The following is a 17,478-nucleotide window of genomic DNA, read 5'->3' as shown; positions in this document are numbered from 1 at the left end:
AAGGAGCGTTTGCTGAGGTCCTGCTGTATGCCAGGTGCTTGAGATTAAAAAGTCAAAAGCTATGCAGTCCATGCCTTCGAGGGAACATTTATGTTCTTCTGTGTGGAGACAGCACCTATGCTAATGAGTAAATACCATAGCAAGAGGGGATGAATGAAATGCCAAGTGATCTGGGGATGTGACAGGCCAGTAACAAGAGAGGAAATAAAGAATAACTTCTGGCAGGAGATGGTCATTGAATTGACCTTCAAGGAATTCCAAGTCTGAAGAAAGGAAACAGAATTATCCAGGCATGAGGGACAGCCAGCCTGTGCAAACGAGCAGAGAAGGGACATTCCATTACTGAGTGATCACTGAATCACCAAACGGATAGAGTACAGGGCCTGAATATACGTGCATAAAAAATCCCAGGTGAGCAAACTCCTTCTCCCAATGGCAGGGCAGCACCTTCTCTGTGACTTGTGGTTTTTCAGTCATATGCAACTCTTTGTGATCCCATTGAGGTTTTCTCGGCAAAGATACCGGAATGGTTTGCCATTTCCTTCTCCAGCTCATTTTACAGGTGAAGAAACTGAGGCACTCAGTTAAGTGACTTGCTCAGGGTCACACAGCTACGGAGTGTCTGAGGTCAGATTTGAACTTAGGAAGATGAGTCTTCTGACTTCAGGCCCAGCACTCTGTGCACTGCAGTGCCACCTAGCTGCCCCGTATTTAAAATGTGGTTCCTAATCAATTTTAATGTGTTGATACATTGATTTTTTTTAAAAAGAACTATATACACACATGTGGTTTTCTAAGTCAATACGTTGCCCAGAGGAATCCTTATGTACAGTTTAGTGGTCCTCATTTCTATTTGAGTTTGACACCATGACTGTAGAGAGATTTCTTATTCATATACAGCTAGGACTAGCTGGTCTCAGAGACCAGCTTCCACCTCTGAGATTCTGAGAAGCAAGGTTCCAAAGGGCCTTCCTTCCCTCCCTTACCCATAAAGTGATGATTTCCTGCTTTAGGTGGTTAAGTGTAATTACTAGGTTTAGATTTCAACTCCTGCCTCAGGCACTTAAGAGCTGTATGACTCTGGACAAGTCACTTAACCTCTGCCTGCCTTAGTTTCCTCATATATGAAAGTGGGGATAATAATAGCATCTACTGTTTGGTTGCTATCTCACGCTGTTGAAGCCAAGATTTGAACACAGATCATCTGACATAAGAGCCTAAGGTCTTTCCACTATAAAATGATCCCTTTCATTGTGACTTTCTAGATTTTGACCACATGTAATTAGGCTCTTTTTTGGCTCCTTCTGTCTTTGCTATTATTCTTAGAAGAACAATTACAGGATCATAGATAGAACTGCAAGGGTCTATGAAGGCTGAAGTCAACTAGTCCATTTTACAGGGAAGGTGACTGAGGCACAGAGAGTCTAAGTGACTTATCTAAAGTCACCCAGCACACACATATCTTAAGGAGGAAAGTGGGAAGGAATGGGGAGAAAAATTTAAAACTCAAAAGCTCATGGAAGCAATTGTTGAAAACAAAAAATAAATTAATTAATAAAAAATAAAATAAGATAAAGTCACTCAGCTAGTAAGCGTAGGTGGTGAGATTCAACCAAGCTATTCCTGACTTCAAGTCCAATGCTCTTATCCGTTATACCATGGTGTCCTAAACAAGCTTAAATGTCCACAAACTCCAGAATCAATCATGTTTAGTGTTTTTGTTTCATTCTGGGGTTACCAAATGTTCCATAAAAAAGTGAGGCCATATGAAGACACCATCTACATTCAGAGAAAGAACTGATAAATAGAAATATATGGAGAATCATTTTACATATGTGTATATGTCTAATGGGAACCATCTCTAGAGTGAGGGAGGGAAGAAAAAAAGAAATTTACATGATAACTTCATTATATATTTGAAAGGAATAGAAAGTTGTACTGCGATGGATTTACAGTTTCATGTACAATCCTCTTCTTTGTTATACTATGTTATGGAAATGCTTGTTTTATTCCATAAATTTAAAAACTACAGAATAAAGCTGGGGAGACAATACAGTATAATGGCAAGAGGATAAAAGAAGAAACCATAGACTTATGTTCCCAGTTTTGCCATTAGCTCTGATTTTTATAGCAAGACAAATAAATTTTCTTTTCTGGACCTCCACTAAAATCTAAAAAGGGGAAGCGATTTGCTCTGGTCAGACTTTATCCAGAATATAACAATAATATTAATAATAATAATAACAATCCCATCCCGGTTTTGCCACCTCCCTCAGTATTATACTCAGTTCTGGGCATCACATCTTTAAAAGGACATTGCCTCTTTTTGAACCCCCAGTGCTTAGCACAGTGCCTAGCACATAGTAGGTGCTTCATAATTGTTTATGGATTGATAGACTATAGAGTGTACAGAAAAGAACACCCCAGTTGGTGGGGGGGTCTTTAACTGCTTCAATCCATATGAGAACTAGCTGCAGGAAGTGGAGGTATTTAGCCTGGAGAAGAGTGGTAATAACTGTCTTTAAGTATTGGAAAGATTAATGTTCAAAAGATGGACCATCCTACTGGTTGGCCACAGAGGGAAGACGTACAAGTCATGGGAAGAAGGGGATAAAAGGCTAATTTAGCTTTGATATCCAGAGACACTTCCTAACAATTGTCTAAAAGTGGAAGGAGCTGCCTAGACAGGTGATGGGTTTGCCCTCCTTGAAGATCTTCAGGTGAAGACAGATTAACCATTTATCAAGGACAGTGACTTTCCTATCTTTCTTTTTGTCAGTGTTCTTTATATCTCCTCCGTAACCACATCTGGGACTGTGGTGTTTGAACCCAAGGATGGTGGAGCAACTGTCCTTAATGGCGATATGAGTTTGTTGCTGCAGTCTTCTGGTTGTTAATATCAGGCAAGGCACAAGAGTGTTCATTGCACTGTGGGATGACTTTCATTGTTGCACACCAAAACCTTTCTCTGCAAATAAGCACCCATTGCTTCTGGTTCTACCCTCTGCAACTAAACAGATCAATGCTAATCTCTCTTCCACATTGACAATTCATCAAACCTGGAAATACACTGAATGGTGTGATTTAAGAACCATATCCTCACTCCTGTTCTCCCCCACTGTACACAAAAAAAAATCACATACACACATACACACCCACACACAGAGCCCCTTCAATCTTTCTGATATTCAATCAGGTATCTTATTTGGATTACTAAAACCTACTGAGAAGATTAGGGATTTTAGTCAGTCACATTTATGTGAAATAGTTTGGGAGAAATCAAGTCAGAGAAACTGCCACATTCATATTCCGAGTGGCAAACTGTTGACTCTTGCCTGTGGTGTATTACCAGTGTAATCATGGGGATTTCACTTCATGGGACCTCAATTTCCTCATCTATAAAATGTGCCAGATGCCTTCTAAGGCCCCTTCCAGCTCTAAATCTATGATCTATGCCTTTCCTAACACATATCTGAGAAATGCTGATAAAATGAGAATTCTGCTGTAGTCGAGAGAGGTTAGAAGGATAGAGAGAATTTTGAATTCTAGGGTGTTGTTGGGTAGAAGGGATGGGGAACCAAATGAAAGGCCTTCACCCAAAAGATAGCACAAAGTCTTGGGTAGAGAGGGGCTCAGGAGAAAGGAAGGGGTCAACGAAAAGGAATGGGAAGAGAAATAATGAGGGAGTAAAGAAAAGGAGATCCTAAAATTTCATACCTCAAGCATGTGATCTGAAATATTTTCATTGCTATTATCATCCCACTCATTTTTGCTTTCTGACACTTAACCTCAAATAATAACCAATTCAAGAATGTCACCACTTGATAGGATTATGACAAATTTCAGACAACTTCATAACCAGCCATTAGCATGTGGGCTCAGAGTTCAGAAATTTTTATATTTTTCCTCTACAAAAAAATTTCCAAAAAAGGAAAATTTATCTCCAATCTAATTCCTTCAGAAGAGAGACTCCCAGGCAAGGTAGTTTTGACACACTCAGCTCTCCCCAGCAGGCATTAGGCACACTCTCAGGCTTTTGCAAAGTACAGGCAATCTTGTTAGGGATGCTGCTTGTTAGTGTTAACTGGCCATGTGGGAGGAGGGAACGTTGGTCTGTACGGCCAAGTCTGTGCTTTATTAAAGTTTCCTCTGCAGCTAGCCAGACGTGGTGGCCTTTGGCCCTTCCTTCCCCTCTGTTTGATTAAAGCCATCATTAGAGTGAAACTCACTGCCCACCCCACCTCATTCCTTCTCCACTCATCCAACTTGTCCTTTGAATGATTCACTGAGGAAGTAATACCAGAGAGAAACTTTTGTGTTCACATGAGAGCACTAATACAGGAAGATCTTAAAACCACTTGGAGGGATGAGGGGGGAAGGGAGGCAGCTTAGCTTTCATGCTGGTTTCCCTGGTTCGCTTTAAGTCTGTCTTAAAATCTCATCTTCTACAGGAAGCCTCTTCCAAGCTCTCTTAATTCTGGTATCTTTGCTTTTTTTAATATTTCCAATATATCCTGTATATAGCTTATATGAACGTATTTGTTTACTTGTTTTCTCCTCCATTAAAGTTCAAGCTCCTTGAAGGCAGGGACTGTCTTAGTACGGAGCGTATAGTAGGTACTTAATGGTTAATTGTTGTCTTTCCTTCTCAAAGAGAACCAAAATGACATCATTTTGCTTAATAAATGTTTCTTGACTGACTGATTGACCCAAGTGACAAGGTCCTGTTAAGTAGTCATTCCATGGCCCCTCTTGCCCATCCTTAGATGGGCATTTAAGTCCACTAGATGGTGGGATGTATGAGTCAATATCTGCTCCTTTCACAAGTTCATAGGATTTATAGTTGGAAGAGACAGTAGTGATCAACCCCTCCTGCCTCGTGTTACAGAGAAGGAAAGTGAAGCCTGGAGTGGCTAAGTGACTTGCCCAAAGTTGCTTAGCCCTTAAAGCTAGAAGGGAACATAGAGATAGCTAACATTTGGCATAAGCCTTTAGAGAATGATTACAAAGAGAATGAAAAGATTATAAAGATTATTAAATTAAATCTAATTCATTATTACAAAGATATCTGTTACTAATTTAACCAAAACTTAGAAAGGCTCTCTCTGTTGCACAATTAATAATGTTAAAGATAAAATTCAAACCCAAGTCCTTCTAGTCTCCCAGTCTAGTGCTTGATACCATGTGGCCTCTGGGGGGAATGAATAATATTAGGCACCAAAGGAGCTGTCCATGCTGTAAGGCTCGGGAGGAGACAAAAGAGAAAGTCATTCCGGGAGATGGTTTCCTAGAAGAGGCACCTGAGCTGGACCTTGAAGGACGGTGATTGATTGATTTGAATAGATTGAGAATGAGAAGAACACTCCACATTGTTAGTCAGTAATCACTTATGAAGCACTTACCGTGTATCAGGCGTGGTGGCTCTAGGGATACAAAGAAAAGCCAAAGACAGTTCATGTCCTCAAGGAGCTCATAATCTAAGGCTGGGGGGTGGGGGGCATAATAATCAAGCAAATATGTACAAATTAGCAACATATGAACAAAAAAGGAAATCATTAACAGGGGGAACACTAGAATTACAAGAGATTCAGAAAGACTTCCTGTAGAAGGTGGGATTTTAGCTAGACCTTAAAGGAACCCAGGAAAGCTAGAAGGCAAAGATGAGGAGTGAGAACATTCCAGGCATGGGAGACAGCCAGAGAAAATACCCAGAGCTGAGAGATGGAGGGTCTTCTTCCTAGAATAGCAAGGAGACCATTGTCACTGGGTCAAAGAGTAGGTGGTTAGGTATAAACAGACTGCAATGGTGGGGGAAGGGAGAGGCCTAGGTTATGAAGGACCTTGAACACCAAACAGAGGGGTTTTCTATTTGATCCTGGGTGTGACCAGGAACCACTGCAGTTTGCTGAGTATTGGGAGGAAAGCAAAGGCCCAGATATAAAAATAAACATGGTGTGTTCAGGAGACAGTGAGGAGAGCAGCCTGGCTGGAGCCAAAGTTAAATTCAAAGGCCTCCTTCTTGATTTGGTTTGATATATATATATTTTCCAAAGATTTCCAAAGATATTCCATAAATGTATGACAAACCACTGGCAAACTTTGTAAATGCAGAGATGCCATTCATTAATCATGTTATTCTTAACAGCACACTTTACAAACAGTTCTCACCTGCTTTTTGCAAAAACACCGTGAAACAGATGCCGCATATATAATTCTCATCTTACAGATGAAGAAATTGAGGTTCAAAGAGATTGAAAGACTTTCCCAAAATTACATACATCATTATTTTTAAAAATAGCTCAAATTTCTAATAGTGTTTTAAGGTCTCGCAATAGCCCAGTGAGAAAGGTGAAACAAGTATTATCCCCATCTTACAAATGAAGGCTCAGAGAGGTTAACTAACATGTCCAGAGTGACACAGCCTACTAATGACAGTGATAAGCTTTACAGTCAGCTTTCTCATCCTTTTTTTATCTCAAGATCTGTCTTTCTGCCCCATACCATACTTTATAGCCTTGTGCATATTACTTTACTCTGCTATGCTTCACCCCAGCTAAATAATGTATGTGAATATATTTGTGTTTTATTCTAGGGTCTTTCTTCCCTGAAGCTAAGCCCTCGGATACTGTTTTTAAAATAGTCTTTTGGCTCGGATACTTAAACAGCTGCATCAACCCCATCATCTATCCCTGTTCCAGTCAAGAGTTTAAAAAGGCGTTTCAGAATGTCCTGAGAATCCAGTGTCTCCGAAGAAAACAGTCCACCAAACATGCCATTGGCTATACCCTCAACCCACCCAGCCACGCCATAGAAGAGCATAAGGACTTGGTGCGTATCCCAGTGGGATCAGGGGAGACCTTCTATAAGATCTCCAAGTCAGAGGGGGTCTGTGAGTGGAAATTTTTCTCTTCCACATCCAGTGGGCCCGCTAAGAATACTGTGTCCCACGACCAGTCTACCTGCACGTCGGCCCGGGTAAGAAGCAAAAGCTTTCTGAGGGTCTGCTGCTGCGTGGGGTCCTCAGGTCCAGCCATCCAAGAGAGCCGCCAACTGCCCACCATTAAGATCCACACCATCTCCCTCAGTGAGAACGGGGAGGAGGTCTAATGGGCTGCAGCAGTCCCAAGGGAGAGGGATGTCAATAGGGCATTTGTCATTCTATCTCCCACTCATCAGGCTGGATAGTTACTCTTCTGGAGCAAAGGCAATGGCCTTCCATGTAGGGTGGGATGGGGAGGAAAGAGGAAGAGGTGAGAGATCATCTCCTAGTCCAGTGACTTAGAATGATGACCATCATTATTTCCTTGCTGGGAACACTCTTTCTCTCTGAGCCTTCCTCTTTGTCTTTGGTCATTCCAATGAAAAATATCATGGGAAACAAAATTTCCTTCACAATCCAAAAGACTATAAATATATGATTATGATTTCATCGGGAATATTTTCAGTGCACACTCTAAGTTTGGAGTTATTTCTTGATGGCATGAGGAGATTTTTTTTCCAGGCTGAATTTACTGATGGCATAAGTCAGTATTTTAGTGAATAAGAACAGAGGAGGGAAAAGGAGAGGATTCAAAATGGAGTTCAATATCCCTAAACACATTTCCCTCCCCTCTGAGGGAAAGTCCTTCAACCTGAGCACTGCGGATCCTTCCTGAATCTCTGTTGTGGGAAATATGAGAGTGAGGTTTACTTTTCTTGGGATTCTTGCTTTGATGCCAACCCTCAGTCTCCAGAGACTAGCATGAGATGAGATTCACTGAGTTTTGGAATTGAAGAGAGAGGAATTCTTTTTCTTTTTTTCTTTTTTTTTGGGGGGGGGGATGTAGGAGCAGGATGTTGAAAGTGCCAATAAGATGACTGAAATCCTTTACTGATAAAGTTCAATAATTCATCATATACTTGTTAATAGCCCTCTATGTGATGGATACTGGGTGTACAAGAAAGAAAAAAACACAGTCCCTGCTATCAGGGAACTCACAGTCTAATAAAGGGGTATGCTATGCACACAGATAATTAAGATCCAAGGTAAAGGGTTATGGGGTCAAAGGAGAGGTGTAGACAAAGTGCTATAAGAAGACTGGAGGAAGGAGAGGTCACATTTAGCCAAAATATTTGATTCCATTCAACAAGCAAGTATTAAGCACCTAATATGTCCCGGGCACTCTGCTATACCCTAGTCAATTTGAAGACAAAAATGAAACAGTCTCTACCCTCAAGCAGTTTACCTTCTATTGAAGATCAGACTTTGATTTAATTCATTCTAAAAAAAAAAACCCGAACGTATAGTAAGTACCTTCTATATTCAAGGTACAGTGCTAGGCTCCTGGAGGGGGCGGCGTACAAAGATGAAAACAAGATAGTCCCTGTTATCAGAAAGCTTACAGTCTACTGGGCAATCAGGATGAGAATTTTGCTGCTACTCTGCCTGCTGTTACTACTTTGAAAGTCAGCATGGCACAGTGGCTAGAATCCTGTTTCAGACATTTATGAATTATGTGACCCTGACCTTCAGTTTCCTCATCTGCAAAATGAGGGGGAAAAATAGCACTTGCTTCACAAGGGTGTTGTGAGGCATAAAAGAGAGAATATAGAGAGTATAAAGTCCTTTGCAAATCTTAAAAGCACTGTATCAAAGTCAATTATTATATTTATTGACTTATTTTATGCTGTAGTAGAATACAAACCCTTTAAAAGTGGAAAAGGTTTCATTTTGGGTTTTGCATTCCCAGCACATTATCCCTAGGTTTAATGGAGGTACTAAACCTGATTTCATTGGTATATGGGACTCCCAGCATGGAAACTCCCTCTTACAATGCAGGTCAGAGCCTTGTCTGCAACTTGGTTTTAGAGAGTTGCCTGGGTTCCTTCAAGGTTCCTTGCCCAGGGTCACACAGGCAGTAGGTGTTAGAGACAAGACTTGAAGCCCTGTTCTTTCTGACTCTGCAGCCCCATCACTGAGTCATTCTGTCAATGTGTCAGAGGCAGGACTTCCACCTAGGTTTCCCTGGTCTGGAGCAAGGCTCTCTATCTTTTCACAAATATCTATAGGGTTTGTTGAATTGAATTTCATCTTAACTATAAAACCAGTTAAGTCATTTTGAGGAACTGATGAGCAGAAAAGTCATTTGCAGCACCTTGAATGGAAGGGAAGAAAGAGAATGAGAAACTCAGGAGCTCATTGCACCTGAAGGATGAGGCTGCCAAATAACTCCCCGGCCTCTTTGGTTTGACCAGGACCAGGAAGACCTTTCTCAACAAATCACCTGCTACTTCAGGAACTCATTTATGAGCGAATGAAGGGCTGCTCATCCTTCCAGGCATATCGGCACTTCAATATCCATTACCTGTTATTACATAATGCGCCAGGCTCAGGCTATCCAATATATCTGTGGTGTGTGGGCAGGAGCCAGCTCCAAATCACACGTGTCTTTTCCCACCAGATCAGTGATGTCAATGCTTAGCAGATGGCCGCTAGACCTTTTCCATGGTCCCTTTCTTCCCTTGGCCTGACACCTTTCCTTTAACATTTTCAAAGTGTTTAGCAAGCAGAGGCATAACTAGGAATTGGCACCCAGGGCAAAAGTAGTGGACGTGGTGGGGGTGACACCTTGTACCTTCCCATCCTAACCGATTAGTCTTGCTAACTAGATGCTCAACTCGGTGCTTTCAGTGGCCTTGAAGGATCATGAGTGCTGTCAGCATTCTCTAAATCAAAGGTGTCAAACACTACTAAGTGAAGCACCAACCAGATGTAATTAAAATGTAACTGGGAAATATTTAACAAAATAAATAAAAATACAATAGAACTGAGACATTAATATATGGTTTTCTAAGTCAATATGCAGCCCACAGGGATCCTTATGCATGGTTTTAGTGGCCTCATTTCTACTTCTGTTTGATACCATTGCCCAAAATTACGGGTCCCTGGGGCATAGCCCTGATCACCTTACCCTAGTTAAGGCACAGCGTTTATCGAGCCCTCAGAACACGGGGAAGCTACACTTCTATTTCCTTTCTTGAAATCCTGGCAATGATACTGTAGTTTGAGATCACCACCTCCCCCATTGCAATGAAGAATGTTTAATGGGAATCAATCAAGAATTTTTATGGTCAATTTTTGCACAGTTGGGAAGCATTGGGGGATTTCGTCCCGTTGCCTTACTGAAAGTGTTCACCAGCTTCTCCAGAGAAAAGGCTTTTCCTGTATATGTCCTCACTCTTGTTGGTGTAATGAGCATTCTGCCTTGTACTCAGACCAGGTTTGAATGTTCAGGTGGCTGAACATCCTGAACTGTATCTTCCCTTATGAGCAAATCTTCCTCTCTCTAAATTCCAGGCTCCTCTTCTGTCAAAAAAGAAGGTCTCACTTGAAGGCCTCCATGGTCAATTTTAGCTCCAAATCTGTGGCTCAATGATATTATGCTTCTATAACTTTCACTAATTCTATAGTGGTTACACAAGATGATGGGGGTCCTATCATGTCTGACAAGTCAAAACTTAAAGAGTTCAGAATGATTCAGGAGGGAAAAAGAAAGTGGATTTGGAGCAGAAGATTTGACTTCAACGTCCAACTACTCTGCTTATGATGTGTGTGACCTTGGGCAAGTAACTTAACCTCTCCTTGTCTCAGTTTCCTTATCTGTAAAATGAGGAGGTTAGATTCTGCCTCTGAAATCCCTTCCAGCTCTAACTTGGTAGCCCTATGGACTTTTCTGTCATCCTTCACTTAAAGTCTTCATGAATTTATCTGAATTGGATGGGACTGCTTTCATCTAAGTTGAAACGTCCAGACAAGACTCCCCCATCTTACCATCACCTACAAGACTATCAGCCTCTTGGGAAGAATAGTAGTATCTGGTCCCCCTGAAATGAATGATGTCTTTTGAGAGAAGATCTCTAAGCACCTTGAAGTTAAGTATCTCTAACCCTAATTTATGGATAAGAAACCCTTAATAATAATAGCTAGCATTTATATCATGCTCTAAGGTTTGCAAAGCACTTCACATGTTATCTCATTCAATCCTCCCAACAACCCTGTGATGAGGGTGTGTTTATTACGTACATTTTACAGATTAGGATTACAAATTAAATAGCTTTCCCTAGGATCACAGAACTAGTGACAAGAGCAGGTTTTGAATGCAGGTCATCCTGTTTCCAAATCCTTCTTTATCACCTAGCCAACTAAAACAAAAGCAAAATAAACAAACAAAAACATGGTGGAGGCTTAATGTTAATATTCTAGTGAAATTAACTAACCAGAAAATTACCCAATCATCTGACATCAACCATAATGACTGTTGCAATGTCAAATACCCCTAAATACCTTAGGCCCCACCCCCATTCCCATTCTCTGGAACCTAAGAATTATACTCTAACATTTTCCCATAGCATGAAATTGGTCATAAAATTATATGCAATTGTCGATTTAAAATTTTGACAATATCATCTCAAATTTACCATGTTGAGTTAGGAAAAAAAGATTGGCAACTTCAGCTAGCTTTTTAACTTATCCACCAAATCAATCCCTACAATTCAGAGCATGCCACACTGTCTGAAATCATTATATGTTGGCACCAAGCCTTGGTGTTTTCTGTTTTAAGTAAATGACAGTCATGGTTAGACCCTTTTGGTCTCATATTTACTGCCTCTATTTTTAGTTTGGGGAATTTGTCCAGAATAATTGGGATTAAATAAGTTTCTTGAATTAAAGTAGGAACTTTAAAGTGGCTGTATTTCCCTAGAAGTCAGCACAACTAATGGGAAGGGCCAAACTCACAAGACTAGGGATTATTTGGGTGTGCAAAATGCCTACCTCAAATTGGACAGAGACTTCTCTTGCTCCGGCGACAAGGAAGCATGAAGAGCCTTGGGAAGTGACTATTTGGCTTACTGTCAACACTGGAGCTTTCAAAGGAGCCTTTTGCTCATTTGCTTATATCTAAGACTACTCCTACCTAAAGACCACATCTGATGTATGTGAATACCCACCTAAAATATTAAACTACCAAAACCATGCCTTTGGATGAGCTAGGTCCCAGAAGACATGAAAAAATAGTACCTGTGTTATGATATTTTTTCGGGGCTTAAAATTATTCCCCCAAATCTTTTTGTTTGTGTTTTTACAATTAGCTTCTAAACAACCTTGGCACCCACAGCACCAGGATTGTATTCTGCGACACTAGAGTTGGGGAAAGAATTGGTTGAGTTAGGAAAAAAATTCAAAATTTCTTTTCCTCAATCTCATTCCATATTTCCAACAGTTGATGGAATAAGATGAGATTTGGTCCTGTCTAGGACAAAATCCAGTTCAATTCAACAAATATTTACTGAGTAACTACTATGAACTAGGCACTGTATGAGTCTCTGAGGAGGCAAAGATAAATCAAAACAGTCCCTACCCTCAAGGAATTTAGACTCTAATGGGAGAGGACATGGTAGATTGGTAGAGAGGACATGGCAGAGAGGACATAGACATTATGATGTGTAAATGAAATTATTGGAAATGGTAACTATTCATTATACTCAATTAGAAGAGGGAGTTAGCCTTTTCTGTTTAGCCCAAGAGGGCAAAACTAGAGCAATGGATAGAGCTTGCAGACAGAGAGGTTTAGACTTGAAAACCTGCTAACAATTCAAGCTATCCAAAAGTGGAATGGGTGGTCTTGGAGGTGGCAGGTTGTTCCTAATTGGATAACACTAACCAGAAATCTTGTCAAGAAATTCTTGCTTAAGTACAGGTTAGATCAGATGACCTCTAAGGTCCTTTCCGATTCTGAAATTCTATGTTTCAGCTCATACTTGCTTCTCTTGAACTTCCTTGCCTAGATGATGATGCCTTAGTTGACATCATTTCAGTTGTGAGTACCAAGCACCCATACTTTCCCCCTCTGTATCAAAATTAACCTCATACAGTTATTTTGACCCACTGGTCTTGGGAGCCGAGGTTCTCCATCTGAGCATGGGAATATTTCACCAGCTGTTTGTCTGAGTTAATAATTTATTTATTCCTCAGTGTCTAATCACATTCGTTCTTAAGCAAAACTCTGCAGACCCTCTTCAATTGCTTCTGGGGCTAGTTCTGCTCAGATCCCTTCCTCTATGAAAATGATGCTCTCTTGGCTACATGAAGACTATGCTTAATTAGGTGTCCTTGAAGGGAGTCCCAATGCAGAGAAGATAATATGCCATGATAAGCAAAAATTCTCCTTTGGAAGTCCCACTAGAACAACTAAGGAGTAGGTGCTGGTGGAGATCTTGGTGCTCACTTATTGTAATCTCTTTTCATACCACTAGGATTTTTAACCCTGAAAACACCTTCAAACAGCTCCAGCCGGAGCCATTGACGACACTCTATGCATCTGTTCCTTGCCCACAAACTTGGTCATGGAGCAAGGCTGATCTCAGCCTGCTTTGACTCCCACCATCTTCATAAACAATGCTGGCCATGAGCCCTATGGCCCTCCAGAGCCTCTTCGAGATGGGTGAGTGGAGATCACAGTTTGCATTTTTGCTGATGGGGGTGGAAAGAGCCAGTGGCCACAGAGGGACCCAGTAACTGAGTTAAGCTTCCTACAGTGGACACTCAAGCTGTCTGCAAATGCTCAGCTCACCTTTCTCCTCTTCATGTTCCCAGGAGCCCACTTGGTAAGGGATGGCCATCATACAAAAAGCCTTGTCTACACAACACAGGGAAACTGTCCTCCAATATTCTCTACTACTGAAGCATGGATAACTGGTACTCCATACCAAATTAGGTATTTGATAAAGTGGCCAGCCAAGAAGGCTTTTTTTCCCCACACCCACCTCCATGTACCATCATTTGTTTGAAGTGAAATAGCTTAGTTCTATTTTCTCTGCCTCTCATTTCCAGGACTGGTGGGGAGATCAGTAGGAGAGACAAACAATTCTTTCATTATAGGATGCTCGGTCTTTCTACTGCTCATCTTGGGTTGTGTTGTGTATTGACAAGTAATGAGAATTGTCACTAGGATAGAAAAAGAATGAGGCACATCTAACAGGAATCCAAAAAAAACAGTCCAGGACTAAACATAGACCATATCTGGGAAATGAAAAGATGATAGGTTCATAAATTTAGAGACCGGTGGTCACCTAGGCTAACCTCATCATTTACAGTTAAGGAAACTGAGTCCCTCAAAGGTAAAGGGATTTCACCCTGTATGGCCCAAGGCCATATATGTAATAAGAGGCAGAACCAGTATTTGAACCTAGACACCATGGAACAGAGGAAATAATGCTAGCTGGGAAGAGAGTGTGTCTGGATTCCACCCTCAGATTGGCCACTTACTATCTGTGTGGCTTTGGGCAAATTCTCTGAAGTTCAGTTTCCTCAAATGTAAGATAAGGACATTGCACCAGAGGACCACTAAAATATCTTGTGGCTCTAAACCCAAGGACCTGTTATCCTGTGGTGCTGGAGTATTAATGAGCCATTAAAATTATACAAATAGATTACTACATAACAGCATGGTACAATTCCACTCAATACAATACAGTGAAGAACCTAAGTAAATTTGGGTCTGTGAAAGCAGGGGAAGAGCTGGACAACCTTGGTGCCCTGAGCTCATTGTGGTAAGACTTTTGCCATAATTTTCATGTGTTTCCCTAGTTCATAGAAATACAGATCTAGAGTTGCGAGGAACTTCAGAGGCAGGCCATCTAGTTCATTTTTCCTCCTTTTACAAATGAAGAAACTGAGGCATTAAGTGACTTAAGCAAGGTGTTGAAGGGCAATGGGAACAGAGATTCACAGAAACACAGCATGTCAGAGCTTAGAATGACTTCAGAGTTGGTAAAATATAACTTCCTCGTTTTAGGTAGGACAGAACTCAAGCCAAGATATGGGAAGAGCCTGGCCCTCTGGTTAGTGACTGTTAGTTAGCCCAAAGTTTGAGGGTCAATTCCTATTTGTAGGCCAATCTCCTCATTTCCTTAACTGCAAGACAATCCATTTACTCTGCAGAAATTCCCAGTTCCCCCCTCCATTCCCAGTGTTACTGCATGCCCGGCTGGACTTTCAACCAATGTCTACCATTCAATGATTGGGCACTTTTTGAGCACATTTCTTTACGGCTTCACGGAATCTTCTCCTATTCTGCCCTGCCCTCTCTTTTGCCCTATTTCCTCCTCTTTACTTCCAAGAAAAGAGCTAATTTTGCTGATATATTAGCACAATCACCTTCAGAGCCATTCTTTTATTCATTAAGTTTTATTCATTGCCTACTATATGCAAAGTTTTGTGATAAACACTTAGGATGCCAAGGCAAAAAAAACAACCTGAAACAATCATTTGAATGTTGTCTCCCGCATTAGGATGTGACCTCCTTGAGAACAGGGACCTTCCTGTTTTTGACTTTCTTTATCAGTGCCTGGCCCAGAGTAAGTGCTTAAGAAATGCTTGTTGATTGACTGAAACACTCCTGGCTTCAAGAAACCCAAATTCTGCTGGAGTGTGGAGGTGGTGATGTAACATATGGACAGATAAGGAATTAGAAGGCATTTCAGGAAGAAGAGAACATCAGGAAGAATTGTTCTGGGAAGGCTTCAGGAATACCAAAGATGAACCTAGAAGACAGCTATTGATTCTGAGAGGCAGAGATGAAGAATGGAATCTAGTCCAGCCATGGGGAATCCACAGAAGCGGGATGGGGAATGTTAAGTTCAAGGAACAGCCAGCAGTTCAATTTTACTAGAACATGAAGGAGAGAAGTGGGAGGTAAGCCTGAGAATATAGGATGAAGTCTGATTATAGTGTGTTTGGTATGGCAAGCTAAGGAATTCATGTTATGCCATGGAAGGTTTTTGAGCCAGAGAGTGATGAGACCAGTCATATACGTTAGGAAAATTATTTTAGACATCATGCAAAAGATAATGGAGTGGAGACACTATAGAAAGAGGGGTAAGTTTCTAGTCCAGGAAAGAGATGATGAGTGCTATACTAGGGTGGTGGCATCAGGAGTGGAGAGGAGGGATTGGAGATGCAGCATACGGAGGATTTTGTGACTGATCAGACAGAGGCAGGGGAGCAGTGATGGTGAGGGATCAGAACGAACAAAAATATTTATTTCAACCATAGTATATTCATCTAAATCCCAGAATCACTGAATCTCAAAGTTAGAAAACACGTCAGTAGCCATGAGGTCCAATCCATACCTGATAAAGAATGTCATAGAAAATATACCTGACAGATTGGCATCAGCCCTTGTTCTAAGACTTCCAGAGGTGGAAAACATACTACACACACACACACACACACACACACACACACACACACACACACCACTTTTTGATTTTCCTGATACCAAGCTAAATCTTTCCTCTCTGCAGCTTCTCCTCAATGCTCCTATTTCTACCCTCTGGGGCCAAGCAAAATAAATCTAGTCTTCTGAAACACAACAGTTCTTAAAATACTTGAAGACAGTTGTCAAGTCTAACTATCCCTAGTTCTTTCAAGGGATGCTCATGTGTCTTGGTCTCTGGATCCTTCATCATGTGGGTTTCCCTCCTCTGGAAGCTCTCTAGCTAATCAGAGTCAAATCAACACAAGCTAACAGAGAACAGTCTTACGGGCTACATGCGTCAGGACCTCAATTCTAACCTCAAGTTTCTCCATTTGGTTTCTAGATCATAAAGTCATAGGACCATTGATTTAGAGATAAAGGGGACCATAGGGGCCATTAGTGCAACTCTTTCATTTTACAGATGAGAAAACCAAGGCACAGAGAGGTGATATGGTCACCAGGGTCACACACATATTATGTATCTGAGATGGGATTTATAAGACCATAGATCTAGAACTAGAAGACCATTCAGAACTTGAAGGCCATAGAGGACATCAGGCCAAGCCCCTCCTCTTATAGATGAGGAGTCTAAGACACAGAGAGAATGACTTCTCCAGGACCACAAAACCAGTTAGTGTCTGAGGCAAGATTTGAATTCAGGTCTTCTTGAAGCACTCTATTCACCCTATCCAACACTTAGCTCCAAAATTTATGCAAGCAATGGTATAACATAAGAATGGCCATACCCCAAGATTTAGCCCATTATGGTCCAATCTGACTATGGCCATTCAGTCACCTTCATAGGCTATAGTTACCTTCTTGCCCTGATCTTTTCCATATAGTCTGCTCCTAACTTTGGGTCTTAAACTTGTTTTAAGCCCTGAGTAAATTTTGGATATGGAGTTCATGTCCTAATTCAGCCTTGCTTGAACTTATTCTATCATATCAACATCTTTGGTTTTCTAGGAAGAAAACTACTGGTGTGTTGCAGGATTTTATTGGGAATGTTTGGTAAAAGTGAAAAATAAGAAAATTCAACTCTTTGGATGAAATAGAATTAAGAGAACAAGATTGGGAGCCCGAGGATTTTGGGCAAGTCCTTTCCATGCTCTGGGCCTTTCCTTGTCTTTAACATGAGGAGATTGAACTACATGATCTACAAAGTCCCCCCCCCCCAGTT

General features: G+C 41.1%; 1 protein-coding gene across 4 annotated transcripts in view; it reads left to right on the top strand.

The window, feature by feature from the left end:
• Positions 1-17,478, top strand: part of ADRA1A (adrenoceptor alpha 1A) — a 175,017-nt gene that overhangs the window by 96,509 nt on the left and 61,030 nt on the right. Inside the window, exons 3-5 of one of the 4 annotated variants that reach the window (XR_003567117.1) lie at positions 6,593-6,828; positions 13,294-13,481; positions 13,634-13,847. Coding sequence is in view for 2 of the 4 variants with exons in the window: in XM_027840021.1 (XP_027695822.1) it covers positions 6,593-7,107 (515 nt within the window). In the remaining 2 variants the exon portion in view is untranslated. Of the gene's footprint in view, positions 1-6,592; positions 7,393-13,293; positions 13,848-17,478 lie in introns of those variants that run through there. The other 3 variants (XR_003567116.1, XM_027840023.1, XM_027840021.1) reach the window with 3 other exon arrangements.

Source organism: Vombatus ursinus, unplaced genomic scaffold, assembly GCF_900497805.2.
Source record: "Vombatus ursinus unplaced genomic scaffold, bare-nosed wombat genome assembly UNPS02014837.1, whole genome shotgun sequence".
In the NCBI taxonomy this organism is placed as follows: Eukaryota; Metazoa; Chordata; class Mammalia; order Diprotodontia; family Vombatidae; genus Vombatus; species Vombatus ursinus.
Note: the sequence above shows the minus strand (reverse complement) of the source record. Positions and strands in the feature narration are given on the sequence as shown.